At 41.9% G+C, this 22,398-nt stretch overlaps 2 protein-coding genes across 8 annotated transcripts in view; one reads left to right on the top strand and one right to left on the bottom strand.

The window, feature by feature from the left end:
* RIC3 (RIC3 acetylcholine receptor chaperone) overlaps positions 1-16,475 on the top strand; it is a 62,390-nt gene extending 45,915 nt beyond the window's left edge. For 2 of the 5 annotated variants that reach the window (XM_082682997.1, XM_082683001.1), the window contains 2 exons: positions 1,878-2,026; positions 12,168-16,475. In XM_082682997.1, coding sequence (XP_082539123.1) covers positions 1,878-2,026; positions 12,168-12,637 — 619 coding nt within the window. In that variant the 3' untranslated portion in view covers positions 12,638-16,475. The remainder of the gene's footprint in view (positions 1-1,877; positions 2,027-12,167) is intronic. The other 3 variants (XM_082682999.1, XM_082682998.1, XM_082683000.1) reach the window with 3 other exon arrangements.
* TUB (TUB bipartite transcription factor) overlaps positions 16,325-22,398 on the bottom strand; it is an 86,560-nt gene continuing 80,486 nt past the window's right edge. For all 3 annotated transcript variants that reach the window (XM_082682987.1, XM_082682988.1, XM_082682989.1), the window contains 3 exons: positions 21,591-21,689; positions 21,186-21,357; positions 16,325-20,773 (listed from right to left, as the gene is read on the bottom strand). In XM_082682987.1, coding sequence (XP_082539113.1) covers positions 20,640-20,773; positions 21,186-21,357; positions 21,591-21,689 — 405 coding nt within the window. In that variant the 3' untranslated portion in view covers positions 16,325-20,639. The remainder of the gene's footprint in view (positions 20,774-21,185; positions 21,358-21,590; positions 21,690-22,398) is intronic.

Genomic DNA, 22,398 nt, shown 5'->3' with positions numbered 1-22,398 from the left:
TTTTTGAATCCTTTGGGTAAATACCCAGTAGTGCAATTGTTGGATCATAGGGCAGCTCTATTTTTAACTTTTTGAGAAACCTCCATACTGTTTGTTGGAGTGGCTGCACCAGCTTGCATTCCCACCGCAGTGTCCTTGTGACATATCCTTGCGAACACCTGTTGTTTCTTGTGTTCTTGATTTAGCTATTCTGACAGGTGTGAGGTGATATTTCATTATGGGTTTGATTTGTATTTTTTTGTAATGGTGATGTTGGAACATTTTTTCATGTGCCTGTTGGTCATCAGTACATTGTCTTGGGAAAAATGTCTCTGGATGTCTTCTGTCCATATTTTGACTGGGTTATTTGTTTTTTGGGTGTTGAGTTTTATAAGTTCTTTCTATATTTTAGATTCTAACAAATAGGCTCTTTTAGCTGAGTCAGAAGCTCCCACAAAGTGAGTTGTTGTAATAGTAAGAATTAGGAGTTCTGTAGAGCAGATGACCAGTTTTGACAAGTCAGGACTCCTGTACGGATGGAAAGAATAGAACTGCAAGAGGCCCGCTTACAGGTAAGATTTTAGCTGAAAGTGGGACAGACAGGCTTCTTCAGCTTCATGGCTGTGAGGCCCTTTAGTGTGGAAGAAATGGAGCTCATGGTGTTTCTGTTTTCTCCCCACTGGTAGGTCTGTGGAAAAGTTGCACTTTCATTTTCCTCACTTACCATCCTAACACTGGTGGGAGGAACACTTTTTTCCTGTTAGTCATTAAGGCTAAAGTTTGTTAGGCTAAGCATAAACAGGAACACAAACTGGAGAGACTGGCTGATTAGAAAAAATTGAAGGCATTTCTTGGAGGCTAGTATTAAAGGTCATTTTTCCTTCATGAATTTGAATGAATTCATGAATTTATGAATTTATATGAATGAATTTCATTCATTCATTCATTCATGAATTTATATGGCCATGGAATGATTTGTATTTTTAAGAGGAGAATAAGTAGTCTCTGTTAAATCCTGCCACTAAATAAAACTGGTCCCAAACCAGTTCTCAGTCTTCTGAGTAGGACTTTGTCTGCCTGTGAGTGTGATGGAGAGCTTCCATCTCAAAGAAAATTGTCCTACCATAATCTTGAGCCTAATTTTTGTACACATTTGCCCAGAGTTATTCAGCTAAATTGGGACTCAAACCCAGGTTTTCTAAACGTGAACTTGAGCATTGTGCTTTAAGAATTGCATAGAATGTTATCAGAAGTCAGGAGACTTCAGTTGTAGTTCAAGTGATGACATGAACTAGCGATAGGAATAAATGTAGAATTTCCCTCTGTGGGCCTCAGTTTCTCTGGTCTAGATGACTGATTTGTCAGAATGACACAGTTCTGAAATGTACAGGAATATCTTTATTTCTGCACAAGTAGATGCAGCCTAGTGATTCCATTGTTGGGCTAGGATATTTTTCCATAGTTGAGTCTAATGACTCAGTACATTTTCTTTTGATGGCCTTGCTTCATAAAAAAGTGGTTTATAGTAAATGGGTAATAAGAGTAACAGTGAAATTTCTTGGAGATTAGAGAATCAGGACAGTGAGGTATACTGAAAGAACACTGAACTGAAAGCTGAAACATCTGGATACTGGTGCCATTATTGGCCTTAATTCATTGTGGGACCTTGGGCAATCATTTGATCTTTTCTGGGCCTTAGTTTCTGCATTTATAAAATCAGAACACTGAACTAACATACCTAGTTTTCAGCTGTGCATTTCCAGGGCCAATTTCTAGAATACTTACCTGCTGCTCTTGGACATCCTATTCCAGGATCCAGAAAGGTCATAATGATGTCTATGTTCATTGCCCAGGAGTACATTTACCATTAAATGGTTGGGTTGTCTAATATCTCTAAGCAGAGCACAGACTGTGACTTCTGACCAAGAAAAACGGTTGCTGCATCAGCTCCGAGAAATTACCAGGGTCATAAAAGAAGGAAAATTCACCGACAGACCCACTCCAGAGAAAGAAGCTGAAGAGGCCCCTTATATGGAAGACTGGGAAGGTAAACAGTATCTTGTCATTTCTTGGTTAGCTGTCAGCCCAGAAAAGAGATTTTTTTTTTAAAGATTTTATTTATTTATTTGACAGAGAGAGATCACAAGTAGGCAGAGAGAGGAGGAAACAACCTCCCTGCTGAGCAGAGAGCCTGATGCGGGGCTCGATCTCAGGACCCTGAGATCATGACCTGAGCCGAAGGCAGAGGCTCTAACCCACAGAACCACCCAGGCGCCCCTCAGAAAAGAGATCTTAAAAATGTTTTTAAATATAATTCACCAGTTTTAAGTGTCTGGTTGAGTAAGTTTTGACAGATATATAGAGTGGTATCACTATGCCACAATCATGATCTAGGATGCTTCCATCCTCTCAGAAAATTCCCTTCCCCTTTGGAGGGAATCCCTTCAACTGACCTGGCAACAATATTACCACTTTCTGTCCCTTATAGTTTTACCATAAATGGGTCATATTGCATATGCTCTTTTGTTTCTGGCTTCTTTAATTTAGCATAATGCTTTGAGAGCATGCTTTAAATGTATCAGTATTTTTTTTAAGTCGCTTAGTAGTATTCTGTTACAAGGAAATACTGTATGTTTTTCTATTCACTAGTTTAAGTACATTTGGGTTGTCTCCAGCTTTGAGCTATTATGAATCAAGCTGCTATGAACTTGTGCATACACATCTGTTTGAACATATATTTTTATGTCTTTGGGGTATATCCTAGGAATGAGATTTATTTCTGAGCTTTTATGTTATGTTTTATGTTAAGTGTATGTTCAACATTTTTAGAAACTGTCAACCTGTTTTCCAAAGTGGCTTTGCCATTTTGCCTTCTGCCAGCAATGTATGAGTATTAGAGTTACTCTGCATCCTTGGTAACACTTGGTATTGTCAGTCTTTTTACTTTTAGCCATTCTAGTGAATGTAGTGGTATCTCAGTTGTAACTTTAATGTGCATTTCCCCAATGACTAATAATGATGAACATTTTTTAATGTATTCATTCACCATCTGTGTATCTTTAGTAAAGTGTTCACATTGTTGGTCAGTTTTTTAATTGGATTGATCTGTTTTTATTGATTTACAGAAGTTCTTATATTCTGATATAAGTTTATTATCAGTTACATATGTTACAAATATTTTCTCCTAAACTGTGGATTTCCCTTTTATTTTCTTAGTGGCATTGTTCAAAGAGCAGAATTTTTATTATAATGAAGTTCAGTTTATCATTTTTCTCTTTTCTGATCTTTACCTAACTCGTTTGCCTACCTCCTACCTTTTCTTCTTCTAGAAGTGTAATAGTTTTAACTTATATTTAGGCCTAGGAGCCATTTTGAGCTAGTTTTTATATATGGTGTGAAGTATTAGGACTGAGATTAATTGTTTTTTCCATGTTGATATCCACTTATTCCTATTTATTTTGGAACATTTAATTACTTTGGTATGTTGTTTGAAAATCAGTTGACAAAGTATGGGTGGGTCTCTTCTGGATTCTCTCTTTTTAAAATTTTTTTATTCAAGTATAATTAACATACAGTTTCAGGTGTTCAGGATGATTCAGCAATTCTATACATTACTCAGTGTTCATCGTGATAACTGACAACTCTTCTTTTTTTTTTTTTTAATTTATTTATTTGACAGAGATCACAAGTAGGCAGAGAGGCAGGCAGAGAGAGAGAGGAGGAAGCAGGCTCTCTGCTGAGCAGAGAGCCCGATATGGGGCTCGATCCCAGGACCCTGGGATCATGACCTGAGCCTGAGGCAGAGGCTTTAACCCACTGAGCCACCCAGGCGCCCCAGATAACTGACAACTCTTAATCCCCTTCACCTATTTCATCTATCCCCCACTCACCCTTCTGGCAACCACCAATTTGTTTCCTATATTTAAGAGTCTGGGATTTACTATGGGACGCCTGGGTGGCTCAGTTGGTTAAGCAGCTGCCTTCGGCTCAGGTCATGATCCCAGGGTCCTGGGATCGAGTCCCACATCAGGCTCCTTGCTCGGCAGAGAGCCTGCTTCTCCCTCTGCCTCTGCCTGCTTCTCTGTCTGCCTGTGCTCGCTCGCTCTCTCTCCCTCTGTCTCTGACAAATAAATAAAATCTTTAAAAAAAAAAAAAAGAGTCTGGGGCTTTTTTTTTTTTTTTGAATTTTATTATGTATTTGAGAGAGAATGAGAGACCATGAGCAGGGGAGGGGAAAGGGAGAGGGAGAAGCAGAGTCCCTACTGATCAGGGAGCCTGATGTGGGGCTTGATCCCAGGACCCCAAGATCATGACCTGAGCCAAAGGCAGACATTTAACCATCTGAGCCACCCAGGTACCCCTGTTTCTCTTTATTTGTTTTGTTTCTAAAATTTCACATATGAGTGAAATCATGTCTATACTTAAAACAATATCACAATGTCTTTATCACTGTGTCTGTATATTAAGTCTTGAAATCAGGTAGCGCGCATTCAACTTGGGTTTTTTTTCCCCCTTTTATTTCAAAATTATTTTGGTGATTTTAGGCCCTTCATATTCTCACATAAATGTAGAGTCAGTATGTCAGTTTCTATGAAAAAGTACAGTGAGATTCGTACCGGTATCATATTGAATCTTTAGATCAATTTGGAAGAATTAACATAGCAATATTGAATCTTTCAGTACATGAACATTTTACATCTCACCATTTATTTAGATCTTTAAATTTTCAGCAGAGTTTCTAGTTTTCAATGTATACATCTTATACATGTTTTATAAATTTATGCTTAAGTAGTTCATATTTTTGAAGATATTGTGTTTATTTTAAAATTTCTAATTGCTTGTTACTATATAGAAATACAATTATTTTTTTATTCTGACCTTGTTTCCTATCACCTTTCTAAACACACTTAGTTCTTTTTATTTTATTTTTTCTTTTTCTTTTTTTTAAATTTATTTTTTATTTATTTTCAGCATAACAGCATTCATTATTTTTGCACCATACCCAGTGCTCCATGCAATCCATGCCCTCTATAATACCCACCACCTGGTACCCCAACCTCCCACCGCCACTTCAGATGCCTCAGATTGTTTTTCAGAATCCATAGTCTCTCATGGTTCACCTCCCCTTCCAATTTCCCCCAACTCCCTTCTCCTCTCTAACTCCCCATGTCCTCCATGCTATTTGTTATACTCCACAAATAAGTGAAACCATATGATAATTGACTCTCTCTGCTTGACTTACTTTACTCAGCAATAATCTCTTCCACTTAGTTCTAGTCGCTTTTTTTTCTTTAGATCTCTTAAGATTAAATTTCATAGAATTTTCTACATAGAGAATCAAATTGTGAATAGGCAGTTTTACTTCTAACTTTCCAATCAATATGTCTTTTATTTTTCTTGCCTTATTGCACTTGTCAGAAACTGTCACACAATACTGAATAGAAGTGGTGAGGCTAGACATCCTTGCTTTCCTGATATTAGGGGAAGCCCTCACACATTCTCCATTATTTGTGTGATGTGAGCTGTTGGCTTTTCATGGATGCTCCTTTTCAGGTTGAGGAACCTTCCTCCCAGTGTTACTTTGCTGAGAGTTTTTAATCACAAATGGATATTTAATGTTGTGTAATGCTTTTTGTTAACTGAGATCTTGTTTTTCTGTTTTCATCTGTTAATTCAGTGAATTACATTGATTTTTTTTTTTGAATGTTTAAACAACTTTACATTCCTGGGATAAAATCTATTTTGTTATGATGTTCTATATGGCTAGGTTCAATTTGCTAAGGACTATTTTTTTTAATCTTTTTAAATTTTTTTTAAAGATTTTATTTATTTATTTGACTAAGAAAGAGAGATCATAAGTAGGCAGAAAGGTAGGCAGACAGAGGGGGACACAGGTTCCCCGCTGAGCAGAGAGCCCAACGAGGGCCTCGATCCCAGGACCCTGAGACCATGACCCGAGCCGAAGGCAGAGGCCTAATCCATTGAGCCACCCAGGTGCCCTGCTAAGGACTTTTTAATTTTGTTTTTAATTTTGTTTGTGCTTTTGCTTTCTTGTCATCTTTTTGGTTTTGATTGCATGGTAATGCATTGTAATGTGTTCCTTGTATTTTCTGAAGCGTTTGTATAGAATTGCTATTTCCTTTCTTAAATATGGAATTTTCCAGTGATACCATCAGGGCCTAGAGTTTTCTTATTGGTAAGACCTACATAACTACAAACTGAATTTCTTTAACACATATAGTGCTACACAGATTATTTCTTCTTGAATGAGCTTTCATAGCTTGTTTCTTTCAAGGAACTTATGTATTTCATCTAAATGGTCAAACGTATTATTAGAATAAAGTTATTTATATTCATTTAATGTATGTAATGTATAGGGATGTTCTCTGTTCTGTTCCTGATATTGGTAATTTGTTCTTTCTCTAAATTTTTTCCTGATCAGACTGGCCAGAGGTGTATATCTTTTCAAAGAACTGCACTTTGGTTTCTATTTCCTATTTCCTTGATTTCTCTGCTTTATTGTTTTCTTCCTTCTGCTCACTTTGTTTTTTTTTTTTTTAAATGGTTCTTTCTTTCTTAATTATTTATTTTATAGACAAAGATTACAAGTAGTCAGAGAGGCAGGCAGGGAGAGAGCAGAGAGCCTGATGTGGGGCTCGATCCCAGGACCCTGGGATCATGACCCGAGCCGAAGGCAGAGGCTTTAACCCACTGAGCCACCTAGGCGCCCCTGCTTACTTTGCTTTAATTTGCAGTTTCTTTTTCTAGTTTCTAAAGGTGGCAGCTTTGATCCTTGATTGATCCCCGCCCCCCCGCAACCACTTTGGCCATTATTTTATTAATAATCTCTCTCTTTCTCTTTCTGCCTTCCTCCTCACTATTTCTGATTTTTAAGTTGCACATTTGTTTAGACTTTTGAAATTGCCCTATAGGTTGTGTATAGTCTGTTCTTAATTTTGGATAATTTTTCTTGGTGTACCTTCGTTAATCTTTTCTTTAGTAGTATATGATCTCCTCTTAGTCTCATTTAATGTATTTTTAATTCAGATATTATAATTTCTAGACATTCTGTTTGGGTCTTTTTTACGTCTTTCATTTCTTAAATATTTCATTTCTTATATAGTCTTGTACCTTCTTTAAAATATAAGGCATATTTGTAATCACTTCTTTAATAGTCTTAGCTGCTAATCTTATCATCTGGGTCTATTTCTAGTGATTAATTTTTCTCCTTGCTATGGGGCCTAATTTCATGCCCTTTTTGCATGCCTAATAAATTTTGACTGGATGATGGATATTGCAGGTTTTACATTATTGGACTCTGGATTTTGTTTTGGTACTTTAAATAGTTGCTGGACTTCTTCTTAACCCACAGTTAAGTTACCTAAATCAGGTGGATTCCTTTAAGGCTTGTTTTTAAGATTTGTGAGAATGGGTCCAGAGCAGCCTTTACTCTGGCTAATTTAGCCCCACTAATAAGGCAGTAGTACCCTTCTTAGGATTCTGTCTGATGGCTCAACAATGTTTTTCTACTGTGGCTAGTAGGAACATGAACTCTTCCCAGCTATGTATGAGTGCCAAGGATTTTGGGGCCTAATGCTGTCAGTAGTTCTTTCTCCTGGACTTGGGTAGTTCTTTCACATATATGCAGAGAGCAGAACAGAAATCAGTTAAAAACATGAAGAATTCTCTCTGAAGATTACAATCACAATGAAATAACCACTACACATCTGTCAGAATGGCTAAAATAAAAAACAGTAACAACACCAAATGCTGGCAAGGACATGGAGAAACTAGATCCACTCATGCATTGCTGGTGGGGATGTACACTTACTCTGCAAAACATTTTGGCAGTTACACAAACCTTCAACTACTATACAGCCTGACAGTTACACTCCTAGGCATGTATCCCAGAACTTAAGACTTAAATTCACATAAAAGTTATATATGAATATTTATGGCAGCTTTATTTATAGTCACCCCAAACTGCTAACAACCCAAACATCCTTCAGTAGGTGAATGGTTACAAACTGTGATGTGTGGATACTTTGGTATACTACTCAGCAATGAAAAGAAATTTATACATGCAACAACGTGAATGAATTTCCAGGTAATTATACTGAGTGAAAAAGTCTAATTCCAAAAGATTTCATATTGTGCAATTATATAACATTCTTTAAATGGTAAAATTATAGAAATGGAGAACAGACTGGTAGTTGCCAGAAGTTAAGGAGGATATAGGGGGCGAGAGGGAATAGGTATAGCAAGAAAAGGGCATAAGGGATCCTTGTGGTAGAAATGTTCTGTATAGAACATCTACAAGGATCCCTTATGCCCTTTTGACTCTATCAATAATAATATCCTGGTTGTATACTGTTGTATAGCTTAGCAAGATATTACCATTGGGAGAAACTGGGTAAAGTGTACAAGAGGGATTTCTATATATATATTTTTTACAACTACATGTGAAACTGCAATTAAATTTTTTAAAAGTAATGAGAGAAATTTTAAGGGAAAGGATAATGTAGCCTAAATATGTAAAACCTTTACTTTCTAGATTAGAGAATACCACACAACTTAAACCCAACATTAAACTAGAAAAAGTATTTGTAACAAATGACTGAAAAGAAGTAGATACCCTTAATATATAAAGCATTCTATAATTTATAAAACACTGTATCCTACTGTGTAAGCAGTACATAAAAGAAAAAAATGCACCTTGCTACAAAACGTTAACAAGTATTTCAATCTCTCTAGTAATCAAAGAAATGAAAATTGGAATTCATTTTCTTCTCTAAATTGCAAATCTTCTTACATAATCTTGTTCCCAAATAAGGTAAAATCTTTATCAGGTTTATTTTCTGTGTTTCTCTTAGGTGATGTTGAAAGTATATAGAATTTTAGCTCCCAAGTGATACTAACTTTCAAATATATTAGCCTACTTTAAGTATTTCAACAATTTCTAACCATTAAATGGCATTAATTTCTAACCACATTATCAAAATTAATTTACACTGATCATTCTTATGAATTCATTGTTCACCACTTTTTCATATACAGTATGTTCTCAAAATTTTTAATTTTTGTGTGTGCATTTGTCAGAATTTTAAGTACCTTCACTCCCTACCCTCTCATCCCCTTATAGATTGGTGTACTGAGTACTTAGATTTCTACACATAACCATTTTTCACCTTTATACAAATAATTATTTGATCATACCATTTTTCTTTGTAAGTCTGAAAACATTGCTGTATTATCTTACATTTGATATTGGAAATGAGAAATCTTATCACAGCCTGATTCTTTTTCTCAATAGGCAGTCTGTTTTAAGTTAGTTTTCTGGCTGGAAACATAGGATCTTTTAATACTTAAACATCTGCATTTGGGCAGATGTTTACTGGCAGGTTCACTGGCATATATCTGAGTGTATATATGTGGATTTTTCATAGTATTTTTGCCTAGCATTTAGTGACTCCTTTCCATCTGAAAACTTGAGTCTTTCTTCAGCTACATATTTTCTTTTGTAACTTTTTAAAAAAATTATTGTTTCCATTTAACCTACTCTGCCCTCATCCTGGAATTTCAGCAATTTGGAGATTGGATGTCCTGGATCAGTTTTCAGTGTAGTCTGTGTCTGTTTCCCCCCACCCCCCCTCACAATTTCCATTACTTTGTCATTTTTACCTTTGTCTTAGAAGAATTCCTATACATTTACTTCTGGTATTACTAATTTGGCTTTTAGACCTGTCCATTTTATTTTATTTTCTTCCTTTTTCAAGTTTAAATATTTTCTATTTCTAACAGCTCTTATTTCCTGTTTGCTTCCCTTTTTATATTGAAGTCTGGTTGGGTTTTACCAGTGCAGTACTTTCTCGAATATTACTGGGAGTATCAGTCACAAGGTGATAGCTCCTGTTTCCAACATTGACTGTTGTTCTTTTTAGGGGCTGTTTACACAGTTTGCTTATTTTGGTTCCCCTGCTGACTTCATAGGATCAATGAGTTTTATAGCTTGCTCATATTTTTAATGAAGTTCTTAAATAACCAGTGATGTTGGCTGATAATGAAGAACCTCAGCAGCCCATTTGTGAGTCACTATTTGTTTTCCTTAGCAGGCCTTCCCCTATTAAACCAAAGCAGATAGCCATGGAACTCCAAAGGTAAGCTTAGTCCTTGGTGTGGAGAATAACGTGGACTTCTCTTGAGTATTCCTGGCTGGGAGCTAACTAGCAAGTAAGCTGCTCCAGTCCCTGCCCTTGACCAAGTAGGCTGTGAGGGCTGTGGGTAGCTAAGCTCTGTTTTACCTAGCATTCTGTCCACAGTTAAGCCAGCGAACTGACACTGCCTCGGCAAGATTCTTCACATGCCACTGGCAGTGATGAGGAGGATGTGATCAGATGGACAATTTTTTATATCACTGGTAGAACAGAAAATATACATTCTTCTGGAAAGCAATTTGGTGGAGTGTAAAAACAGGCTTTGAAAATGTCTAGTCCCTTTAGTTCTCTCATTTCTAGTGGTCTGTCTGAAAGAAATAGGGAAGTGGACATAGATTTATATTCAGAGATCTTAACTGCCATGGTACTTATAATAAGGGGAAACTGGAAAGGGAAAAATGAAGAGGGGGAAATCAGCGTCACAGATGAACCATGAGAGACTATGGACTTTGGAAACAGAGGGTTTTGGTGGCAGGCGGGTGGGGGGATGGTTGAGCCCAGTGTTGTGTATTAAAGAGGGCAAAAATTGAATGGAGCACTGGGTGTTATAGGCAAACAATAAATCTTAGAACACTACATCAGAAATTAATAATGTACTGTATGGTGACTAACATATCATCATTTTTTTAAAAAAAATTGGAAAGACTACATGTCTTACAGAAGAGACACGGCCAGTCGTGTCAGTTATGTAGCTATATGATGGGATATTTTGCAGCTCACGATAGAATGTTGAATTTAAAAAATCAGAGTGTAACATTTTACACACAGTATGTTTATATATGATAAAAAAGGCCAGAAGTAACACAAAAAATTATTATCAGTGGTGGGATTCTGGGTGACTTGTGTTTTCTTTTTAAAACTTGTCTGTTTTTAAAAATTTTCTGTAGTGAGTTTGTATAACTTTTATAATAAGAAAAAAAAAACAGTAAATGTTAAAATATGTCTCTCCACATTACACTGCATCAAAAACCCCTGCTTTTCAGACTTTTTGCAGGCAAAGAGTGTTTGGCATTCAGGTTGAACCTGCCAATTATCATAGTGTACAAATGGATTGTGCGTTCTCCGGCTTCCCACATTGTGCCCGGCCCCCGGCTGCTAGGCCAGGGCCAGTGTGTGAGTCCCAGCAAGGCCCATCTGCCGCTTTCCATGCAGCTTGGCTGACACGGATTTATTTCATTTCAGCCTTTAATTTGGCAACATCTCGTCTTTTCTCATCCTAGCTAGGATTCAGTACCAGTATTACTCATTTTGTTTACCGGTGTGTTGTCTTCTTTTTTTCCATTTTATGGGGACGAAGAAGCCAATAATGGGAATTGTGTCTTGTGAAAACGCAGTGCTTGTCCTTTGGGATCTTGGGCACGTCTTGCTGAAGTGTGCTCTCTCTTTCTGACACTTGCAAGCCATTTCAGTTGTTTCCATTAGTCAGAGACCTCATGGTATTTTTTTTTTCCCAAAGCCTTAGTCTTCCTTTTCTCCACCCACTAACCACCCCCCTAAACCCCACCACTAGCCCTAGGAAGATTCAGAAATGGATCCAAATAGAAATTATAAACAATAGCCTTGAGCTGTGCTCTCTCCATCTGGTGTTTGGTACTTTTTTTTTTTTTAAATTGGAAGTCTCACTTTGTTTAATCTTCATCACTACTGCAGAAGCCAGAGGGGCGAGACTTCTACCCTGCCCTAACCACCCTGGACTTGAGAAAGGATTTTCTTCTTAGCGATCTGGCAGACTATCCCAGTGTTTTTTGAAATACAAACCAAAATGAGTCAGTTTGAATTTCAAAAAACACTGAATAGTCCGCCAGATCGCTAAGAATTTATTCAAGTAAAACTTTAGAACTGTTAGTCATCTTAGAGATTTCTTGAATGGACATGCTGGGCTAGGATGGCTGATGCCTGAGAAGACTCTTTGAGCCTGATATTTTCTGTTGAAGAGACATTCTTTGTAAGACTTTGTGCTACTTTTTTCTCTAGGTTACCCTGAAGAGACTTATCCAATTTATGACCTTTCAGATTGCATCAAGCATAGGCAAGAAACAATCCTGGTGGATTACCCAGACCCCAAAGAGCCCTCTGCTGAAGAACTAGCTGAAAGAATCGGAGTGCTAGAAGGTGAAGAATCAGACCATTTGGGTTGGAAAATGCCCACTGACCCCAGAGCCCAGGAAGAGAATTTTGTTACCTCATATGACCCAAAGCCACAAACCTGCTCCTGCTGCTTTCATGAAGAAGAGGATCCTGCGGTCTTGGCAGAGAATGCTGGATTCAGTGCGGACACTTACACTGAGCAAGAGGAAACCACCAAAGTATGGCCTCAAAACTTCAGAGATGAAGGCCTGGGCATCAGCTCTGATAAAGTGCATACAGGTGGCACGCTGAGGAAGCGGAACCCCCAGAGTTTTGAGTTGAAAACAGCTGATTTGGGGAAGTATCCATTACTCTAGTGCCAAGGTGACCTTTCTATCCTGTCTCAGTTTTCATCCTTGGCCCTGTGCCCTAAACTTCATTCTGTATTTAAATATCCTAGCTAATCAGGCCACTACCATGGATATCATGTGTCCTTCCTGGTGCTCACACACCTGTCACCTTGTAAAACACCACAGCAATTAGTAGGAACACAGTACAGCTTCACTCTTTCCCTCCATGCCTCTCCACCAGAGGGCTGATCCACTGAGTAATTACGTTTGATTTGTTGTGCACTCAGGGGCAGAGGTCTGACTCTTCGAGCTGGGAGTACCAGATGGTGTACCTATGAACAGACATCAGTTTACACATGATGAGGACCTAAGGCTGCAGAAGTGAGGATTAGAGAGTCCAGGATGCCTTACTCTGTGGGCCTTGAGCAGGTTCGTGGTCCTCTGGGCTCAAGAAGAGAACATTTTCTTAGTGGGTATGATGGGCCCAGAGCAGGGGAAGACTGCTGTGTGAACTGAAGCCCCTTCCTCACAGTGGGGGCCTTTTTAGGAGCCCTGTTGCTGCCTCAGATTCCTGCTTTTCTCCAGAGTAGCAGAAGGCTCCCAGTGCCCTGTGAATGAGTAAAGCGATCAGCTGAGGGACTGATACTCTGCTGTTGCTGGGTCTCTAACTTCCTTTATCCCTGTTCTGTTTCACAGAACTGCCAACCCAGAAGCATCTTTGTACCTCTGGCCTTCAGTGGCCAGAGGAAGCTTTAAATAGAGACTTTAATCCCTGTCCTGCAGAGCCAAGGTTGGAGACTGGTGAGGCTACACAAAAACCTGCATAAGGGTGGTGGTCCTCCTCGAGATGCCCAGGCTGGAGAGCCAAGGGTAGGGAGTGACCCTTTGTACTTAAGGACAGTCCCTGTCTAGAAGCTATTTCTAAATGTTGTGCCCTCTGGGAAATTTGTTCTTACCGAGGACTGAACTTACAGGCAAAGTGCCAACCTGAAAGGAAAGTTGCAGTGTGTGTCTGCTGCAGAGAACATATAGCAGTGCCCAGGGGAAGAGACTATTCTATATTCAGGTATCTGGGTCTTTTGAGAAAGCTGGGAAAAGGAGGAGGTAGGTCAAGACTAGGAGGATTTTGATGAAACTAAAGACCTAATCTCTAAGGTGGACTTGTCACTGTCTTGAGGTAAGATGGCCCCCATGTATCCTGTCTAGTAAGGATGAGTGAATTTAGTTTAGGTGTAGGACCTGAGAGTTTAAAGAGGACACATTCCCGAGAACATTCCTTGGTATGGAATGTGGAAGACTTGAAAACTAAGCAATGATATAAAGGTTGAAAGGGGTTTTGGAGTTCATTGTTCCTGGTCAACTAAAATGCCAGAAAAAATAGTTGCAATCAAACATATAAGCATATAGACTGCTATCAGAATGTTATGAGATATTTAGATAATATGTCAGCTACTACTAGGCATTTCGAATTAATGAAATTAACATTTCTTGTTACAGAGAAGTCATTGAAGATTGAGTCTGTAGGGAAGTATACTCCCTCCATCTGTGTGTGGAACCTTTAATTCATTTTCAAGAGTGTAGTTTAAAATGTACTAGAAGTAATCTAGACGTAATGTAATGCTCACGGTAAACAAAAGAACGTACGTGCTCTTCACTGTTTTGATAAATCATTTTCCCTGTTATTTCCCCTTTTTCACCATGAGCAGTTGATTTATAGAGGGTCCTGGGTCCCTGGTTCCTTCTTTTCTGCCTCCGTATATATGGTTCCCTTATTAGAGATATTTGTTTCTTTCCAGCTTATTCATTCATTTATTCATTTAGCAGACACTGCCCAAAGCTGGGCAGTAGGAACAGAGCCTTAGTTCCTACCTTTAAGAAACAAAGTTTAGAATGGGAACCTTGCCCAGTTTTTTAAAATGAATGATTAACAATAAAAGGGCTCAAGATTATGAATTCTGCAGGCAGAGAAATACTGGTCATGATTCCATCCCTGCCTATTCTGAGTCTTGGTTTTCTCCTGACACAGGGGAGTCAAAGTCCAGCTCTTCCAGGGTGAGTAGGAGAATTATATGTGAATCATCAGTGCATTTAAAACAGCACTGGCCCTCCCATCTTCTCCATGCTAACCACTCACTAGGTGGTGGCTAACTTACTTTAATTGTATAAGGTGTTATACCGTAATTGAGACATGGATCCAAATCTACAGGAACAGAGATCATTTTTGCCAAAGTACTTCCAAGAAGCTTTACTGCAGAGCTGGATCTTCAGGCATGCTAAGACTTCTCCAGGAGCCAACGAAGAGAACGGTCATTCTTGGCAGAAAGAGTGGTGTTGGACAAAACAGTGACAAGTGCAGAAGTATGTGGATGTTCAGGTATTTTTATGAGGCTGGTATGTAAGATGTTGTGTAACCAACTCTATATTTTGAATGTTAATCTTCGGGGGAAATTGGCTTATGGAACCATTTCCTGCCAGAAGTACTAAGAGCTCATGGAAGTTCCCGCTGCCCACAACTCTTGGCTTATACAGCTGGGATGTATTAACATACTTAGGTTTCAGAAATTTTGATGTATTTGGTCATTCACATTAGTACTTTTTGGATTTTCCAGAATTATTTTATCCTTCATGGATGACAATTATGTGTATATACAACCCAGGATGACCAAAATCATAGGACTGGCTTTTGTTGTCATATGTGCTCTTTCCTTATGGTCTTCACTTCTCAGAACTGGCCTGGGCTATGAACTTGATTAGACCCGAGTTACTAGGTCCTCAGTGCCCTTAGAGCACTGTGCCACAGAGCATGAAGTCCTAGCTCTGGGGATGGATAAATGGCCTAGGAAACAAGGGCATCACCTGGGACCATGCTTGGCTAAGTCAGGTGGGTGAGCCAGTCAGGAGAGCACCTTTCCTGGTCCAAAGAGGAGCACAAGGAAAGTGCCTTATGAGTTCCAGGACTAGCAGTGCACATGCTCTAAAAAAATACTAGGCCCAGGAAGGAAAGCATGTTGAAGAATGGAGGCATATTTGACCTTTAGAAGAGATGGCCTATGAGAACCACTCTCTCTGTGTCTTCTATGGCTTGGGTGATCAGATAACTCATGGTACAAACTAAGACACCCTGAAAAAAGGGAGCTTGAATTAGAATGAAGCCAGGACAATAGGTATAAACTGGGACTGCCCTGGACCTATGGTCACCTTGACTGTGGCTGTTGAAAAGATTTATCTTTCGTTAAAAAAAAAAAAAAAAAAAAAAAAAAAAAAAAAGATTTATCTTTCATCTGCCCACTAACCAATAAAAACCTCTGGTCAGAACCTGCATTTGCTGTTTCCCATGGAGCCAAGGAGCTGGGCTGTGATTTTTTCAAGGTCTTGGCCACCTAAAAACTCCAAATCTAGGGTAAAAAAATAAATCAGCTCTATTTACTTTTGTCCTAAGAACCAGGCCCCTAGGGGCATAGTGAGGAACTAAACCATACATGCTCACAGAGAACTACTCTAACCAAAGTCTCTTCTAGCCAGCCCTTCCCAGCCTTAAATATGGCAAGCTCGGCCACAGGGAGGACAGCGGTAGTTTTTCCAAACCAGCTGTGAGCCCTTCCTACCCACCTCCCACCCCCAGGCTCTCAGGACAGATGGAACTAACGGTATAGGAAAACACTTGTAGGTAAGAAATGTTTTTTCCCCTTTTATAGGAAAAAAAGTACACAGTTGTGTTGAAACAGTTCAAGTTTAATTTGTTGCTATATGGTCTGTACTTAGACAAACACTAAGTTCTACAACATATATAATGTCAACATGGGAAAATACCAACTTTGTCATTGCACATACCAATAAATAAATACATTTGCTCAAGAATACCAAAGAGTTTATTCAAAAAGTCACTTAATAAAAGCACAGTTTTGCAAGTTTGTCTAAAACTCCAGATAATTTGGAACAAAAATAAAAATGACCACTCCAGAATAGGAAAAGACAATCTTGTGCAAATGGACATACACATTCTAGGCGTTAGGAAAACTGACTAAATGGATGCTCCCAGCAAGAGAAGTGCCAGTGCCACCCATCCTGACCAAGGGCCCTTCGAAACTCTGCAGGATTAAAGAGGCCAGAGTCAGGCTTCCCTCTCTGTAAGCCACTCAAAATCACACTCTAGGAAACTCTGGATCTTGGCCTAAATGTGCAACTCCGCCTGGACCCTGATGGGGGAAGGGAGAGGGGTAGTTGAACAGAAGAGAGGAATGGGTGTGACATGTTTCTGAGGAAAGAAAAAAGGCACAGTGATGAGCCAGAAAAGGTAGTGATGAAAGCAAGGATCATTTTTCATTCACCCTGATTCTTACTGAAAGCTTTGACAGCCCAATTCCTCGGTGTGTAGATGAGAAAACAACCTAGGAAAATCATGTGGTTTGCTCAGAATCACTTAGCTAAGGGCAATAGTGCTCTCTGTAAGACCAAAGACCAACTTGCCTCTCAACTTGGTCAGAAAATTAAACTAAATCTAGACCCACGCTTCTGCTCTGCCTCTCCCCCCATATCCTGAGATGACAAGACTGCAACCTGGAGGTACAGAAAGACAGGGAACCAGTACAAACAAGAGCCCTTCCCTTGGGCCCACTACCGTTCAGTGCTGGGCCCACCACCACAGGAGACTCCTTCAGCTCTCTGGAAAAGTGTGCTCTGAGGGCCACCTGGTATCCTGAGGTCACAGGTAGAGCTCAGTTGGGGCAGAGAATTCTCGAGAGGGGAAGGCCAGTGCTACCGCAGAAAGGGAACACCAGGGACTCCGGCTAGGAGATAGTATCTGTGCTTGCATAACAGGGCCATGACCAGCCCCGGCCCAGCATCTCCCCTCACAGTGAGGAAAGCATGTCTTCTTTAGGTTTGAGATCATCACCACTCCTTATTAAATTTAGAATTTCCTCTAACTGTACACTAACTTAGAGGTAAATGCTCTTCCCAGACCAAAGACAATTTTGTTGCCCTTTTTGTCACTGAAGGACACAGACTCCAAATTTTCACACTTGCTGGCTTCTACCACTGGTCTTCAGCATGTGTCTGGACCTTAACTGTTCCTTCTGAACTAGTGTCGTGATTTTTAAGGCACATTCACTAGAATATGTTCAAATTCATCCAAAAGCATGCATGTAACATACCAATTTCATCATGTACCGTAAAAAGGAACTGAAAACTAGAATTTCTTGGACAGTATCCTCCTATTCTCTTATTCCCAAGAAAGAGCTGGTACTTTCCCAGGTTTACTTTCTGACCAAAGAGCATGAAATGAATGAACAAAGTCCACAGGTGATCAAATACCCTTTTTCCTTTCCCACTCATCCTTAGAAATATGATCATAGTAAGAAACCTCAGTTGGTGATTTGCAGATTGCCCTTTTCCCCAAATACACACAGACATAGAGACACACAGACAGACACAGAGCACCTTGGAGCCAGAAGGAAAGAAAAGCTAGAATCGGAGAAGAGTGGGGAGTGAACACCACAGCTCTACAGAAGAGCTGTTTGGGGGAAGAGGGTGTGGCCCCAGGAGCAGTGACAGAGGGGCTGCCTGAGGTCCCAACTGCCCCCCCACCTTTAGGGCTTGCTCGTTCCATCATCCAATCCCTGGCCCACTCAAGGGTACTGTCTGGATAGAGGGTATAAAGGACAAGAGCTCTTACCCTGGGAGATGCTGAGCCCAGGTGGTGTCCAGGGGCCCTGGCAGCTTTTTGAGTCTTTGGGCCCATGGCTAGGAGGCCAGTGGTCAGGGAAAACCAGCATCACCAGGAATGGGGTCTTAAGAACAGACCTTGTGAAGCTGGGTCTCGAGCAGGTGACTCAACTGCTCTTGTCATTCAGTGTCCAACAGAGTTTTGCTGCTGTTCTACCTTCCCCAGTCCAGGCCGGGAAGCTCAAGCCACGTTCCTGACACAACCTCCCCCACTAACCCCATGTATTCAATGGAACACGGTACAAGAGTTTGTTCTTGTGCTTCTGCCTCTTCCACACTTCTGCCAGACTTCCCTCCCTCTCTCTAGGTTCTGAAATCAGCCTGTTCTACTTTAAAATCCTAGACCCAGAGAAAGAGCTTAGACCAGACTTCAGAGATCTAGCTTCTGGCATCCCAAATGTCAGCCCGTCTCTTCCCAGTCAGGGGAGTATGAGCCCAACTAGGACTGGAAAAGTGGATCAGCCTCAGTGCCCTCAGAATGACCCCAAAAGTGGCCCAGAAACTAGGCCCATAGAGGGGCCTCCCACAGATCCCCGCTATAACAGCTGCACTGTGCTTTGAGCACTCCACACAGGAAATCTTAGCGTCTAAGGAAATGAGAACACACTACCACCACCACTTAGGTCAAAACAACTCCCCTCACTATGGGAGAAGCCTCAGCCCAATGTTTTAAGTAGTACTTACTTAAAACAAAAATTTCTGTGCACCCTTTCCAAGCACATCTACTCTGAAAGGAAGAACAACTCCTGCTTGCTTCCCCCGGATTTCTGACTTCCACCTGGGCAAGTAGCCTCTGCGGGGGTCAGAGACGAGCAAAGCCTTAGCGTTCCCAAGTGTTCAGCATAGAGGGTACCAGCCAAGGAGGAGGAAATCAGACCCAGCCCTGGAACATTCATGTCTCACCCATCACACCCAAAAAGAGAAAGGCACGATGGCCTTGGTAAGGCCTGCCCTTGGGGAGAAGCCAGACACAGGGCAGTCCTGCTCAGACTGATGTTCAAAAGGCCAGCTTTCAGCAGGGAACTGAACGGTTTCAATTTCAGACATCAACTCCAACACTTCTAAGTCTCTGTAATCAGGCAGAAGGGTGAGGGCATGCAGACCAGAGTCCCAGGAAGGCTAAAGAACAAGAGAGCAATTTCTTAGGGGATGGTAGGAACAAAGAAATAAAGGAGCAGAAGTTCTGAACTCTGCCACTCACCAGCTAGATGACCCGGTGCAAGTCCATCTTCTAAATGTGATTCATCTAAAGTGACACATTGTACTAGTTCACCTCTAAAGCTCATGCCACCTCTTCTCTCTTGTGGTTCTAATGTACTCCCTGCTTTTCTTCCCCTATCCCATTCCCACCCCAAAAGAACCACACACAAGCGTCCTTAGGAGCCACAACCTAGGCTGAGTACAGGGGGTACAAGACACAGGCCAGCGCCCCTGGAGCTAGACCTTCTTCCTGGACCATGCCATGGCTTAGGACTGGTGCTCTGCTGGCTGTAGGCCAAGGCATGCCTACCTATGCACTATGGGCTGAGGCACAGGGCCCTGGGCAGGAGCTGCTCCAAAGAAAGCTCTTCTGGCTGCTGCTAGGACTCCCAACGTAGCCCTGGTCGAGGGGCCCTGTGCCATGTACCTCCTGCCACCTCTATGCACACAGACAAAACCTAGAGAAATCAAATGAGCGGGAACCCCAGGTCACCAGCCAGTTCCCACAGCCGAAGCCAGGCCCCCGCAATCCTGACAAGGTCTTGCCACTCACCTTTCCCAAACTCCTGTAACTTCTAGGCTGGCTGAGGCCTTCTGAAGTCGGAGGACTTTTTGGAGTTAACCAAGGGCCTGGAAGCCGATCCTAGCCCTACTATGTATGTAAAATGGGTGTACTCAATACACACGTACACTCACACTGTGCCCTTTACTGCTGGGGACCCATGGTCACCTGACTCCCAGACTGAGTGGGTGGCTGGACCACAGCAGCCCTGCATTGTGCTTCCTCTCCCTCTGTTTCTTCCTATCTTCCCAGCCGAAGAGGCTGCCCAGCTGGGCAACACACCTGCAGCAGGATACAAACTCAAGAGCAGGGGTGTGTGTCTGGACCTTGGGTCCCTGCACGCACACACGTCCCCAGCCCAGTCCTCTGTCTCTGCAGTGGAGACAGAGGAGCCAGATCCGAGTCAGCTTGGCCAGGGAGCCACTGAGAGCTGACAGTTCATCTGGCAGCAGGCCTATGTACAGAGAGAGGGGAGGCAGGGCTGTCTCTGTAGGCAGGCAGCTCCACTCCAGGCTGAGCAACCCCAAAGGGCACAAGGAGACTCTACTCGCAGGCCAGCTTGCTGTCAAAGCTGGACAGGGCGATGGCAAAGGCCTGCAGCGCGCACAGTGGGTAGTTGTAATCCATGGTGAACACATCCTCTGCCACACGGCCAAACTGCATCACGATGTAGTCCGCTGCGGCCAGGCGCATGGAACAGAGCAGGGGTGGGGCAGGGCAGGAGAGACAGACACATCACAATGGGCAGAGAGGCCCAGAGGAGGTACAATTGGGAAACATGGTGGGAAAGAGGGAGGAGAGGACAGAGGAGAGGGAGAGGCACACAAGTACCAGGAGACAGAGAAGAGGAGAAAAAGTCTATTCAGACAGTGTTCTCACACCTGAGACTCTGCTAAGTGCACAGAATCTGGGGTTAGGGCTCCAAAGGAGGTTCTTCTAAGAGCCTCCCAGTCCTAGGGTCAGAGAATTTTTGACCTCTGATCGAAGCCATATAACCCACATTCTTAAACTCTGGCCTATGAAGCCAGGACTGGACGAGCTGAACCTTGAGCCAAAGGGACAGTCCTGAGGAAGGGCAGAAACACTCACGGTCATTGCCATGGATGATCTGGAAGTTCTTCACAGAGGCCTGTGTGACGCGCCCATGGAAGTTGAGTACGTAGGACTGGGTGTCGTCATTCCAGACAGGGGTCTTGTTTTGAAGCTCGATGATACTCTCCGTGTTCTTGTTCTGCCAGCGTGCGAGCAGCGTCTCATGCTCCTGGGAAGGCAGCCTCACCTAAGTCAGGTCCAGCTCAAGTCTTGGCCCACAACTACCCTAAAAAGGGATTTGCCCTAGGGGTGGAGTCCTTAGATCTCCCTAGACCTCCACCTACAGCCCTGGGGCTGCTTACACCATGCTTCCTACACACACACACACACACACCCGCAGCTGCAGTTCTGCTCCCAGAAGGGCACGCGTACACTGGGGTGACAGGGTGGCGAGTGACTCACGTTTCGCGGCCGGATGGAGACTCTCTCGTGAACCATGTTCATGCCTGGGACAATCACACTCATCTTTCGAGGCCCCTTGAAACCTAAGACATTTGTCTCCTGGGAAAGAGAGAGGGAGGACTCAATACGGGCCATCTGAGGACTCTACTTACCTAACAGAGAGACTGGGAGGAAGGGAATAAAGCTGACAAGCTAGTTTTCACCGTCTCCACCTGAATGTCTAATAGGCATCTCTAATTGAACCCATCTAGAACTGAGCTCCTGAATCTCCACTCTGCCCAAACCACCTCCTCCCTATCGTCCTCACTTCAGTTAACAACTCCGTTCTTCTATTTGCGCAGGCAACCTACTTTGAGTCATTCTTGACTCCTCACTTTCGCTCACAACCCACTTCTAATCCATGAGCAGATGATGTCACCTCTACCTTCTAATTCCATCCGGAACTCAACCATTTTACCAGCCCCATCTCTCCCCGAGGTCATAGTACTAGCCTTTATTGGGATTCCTGGTTTCTGACCTTGCCCTGCCCCCCTGGTCTGTTCACACAGCAGCAGTCACCCTGTTAAGTCATATCCTTTGCCTCCACTGTTCATGCAAATTAAAGCCAAAGGTCTTACCTTGACTTTGAGGACTCACATGGTATGGCCCCAAATGGTATGGCCCCACTATGTTCCTCTCCTGCCCACCTACTCACCTCTGCACTGGCTCTGCCCACCCCCCTTGCTACTCCCCACACATGCCAGTCATGCAGGACATTAGTACTGGCTGTGTGTTCCACTACACCCACGTGGCTGGCTCTCCCTTCCTC

The sequence above is a fragment of the Mustela nivalis genome, assembly GCF_964662115.1.
Source record: "Mustela nivalis genome assembly, chromosome: 9".
Taxonomy (NCBI): domain Eukaryota; kingdom Metazoa; phylum Chordata; class Mammalia; order Carnivora; family Mustelidae; genus Mustela; species Mustela nivalis.
The sequence above is the reverse complement of the archived record's forward strand: the minus strand, read 5'-3'. Positions and strand labels throughout refer to the sequence as shown.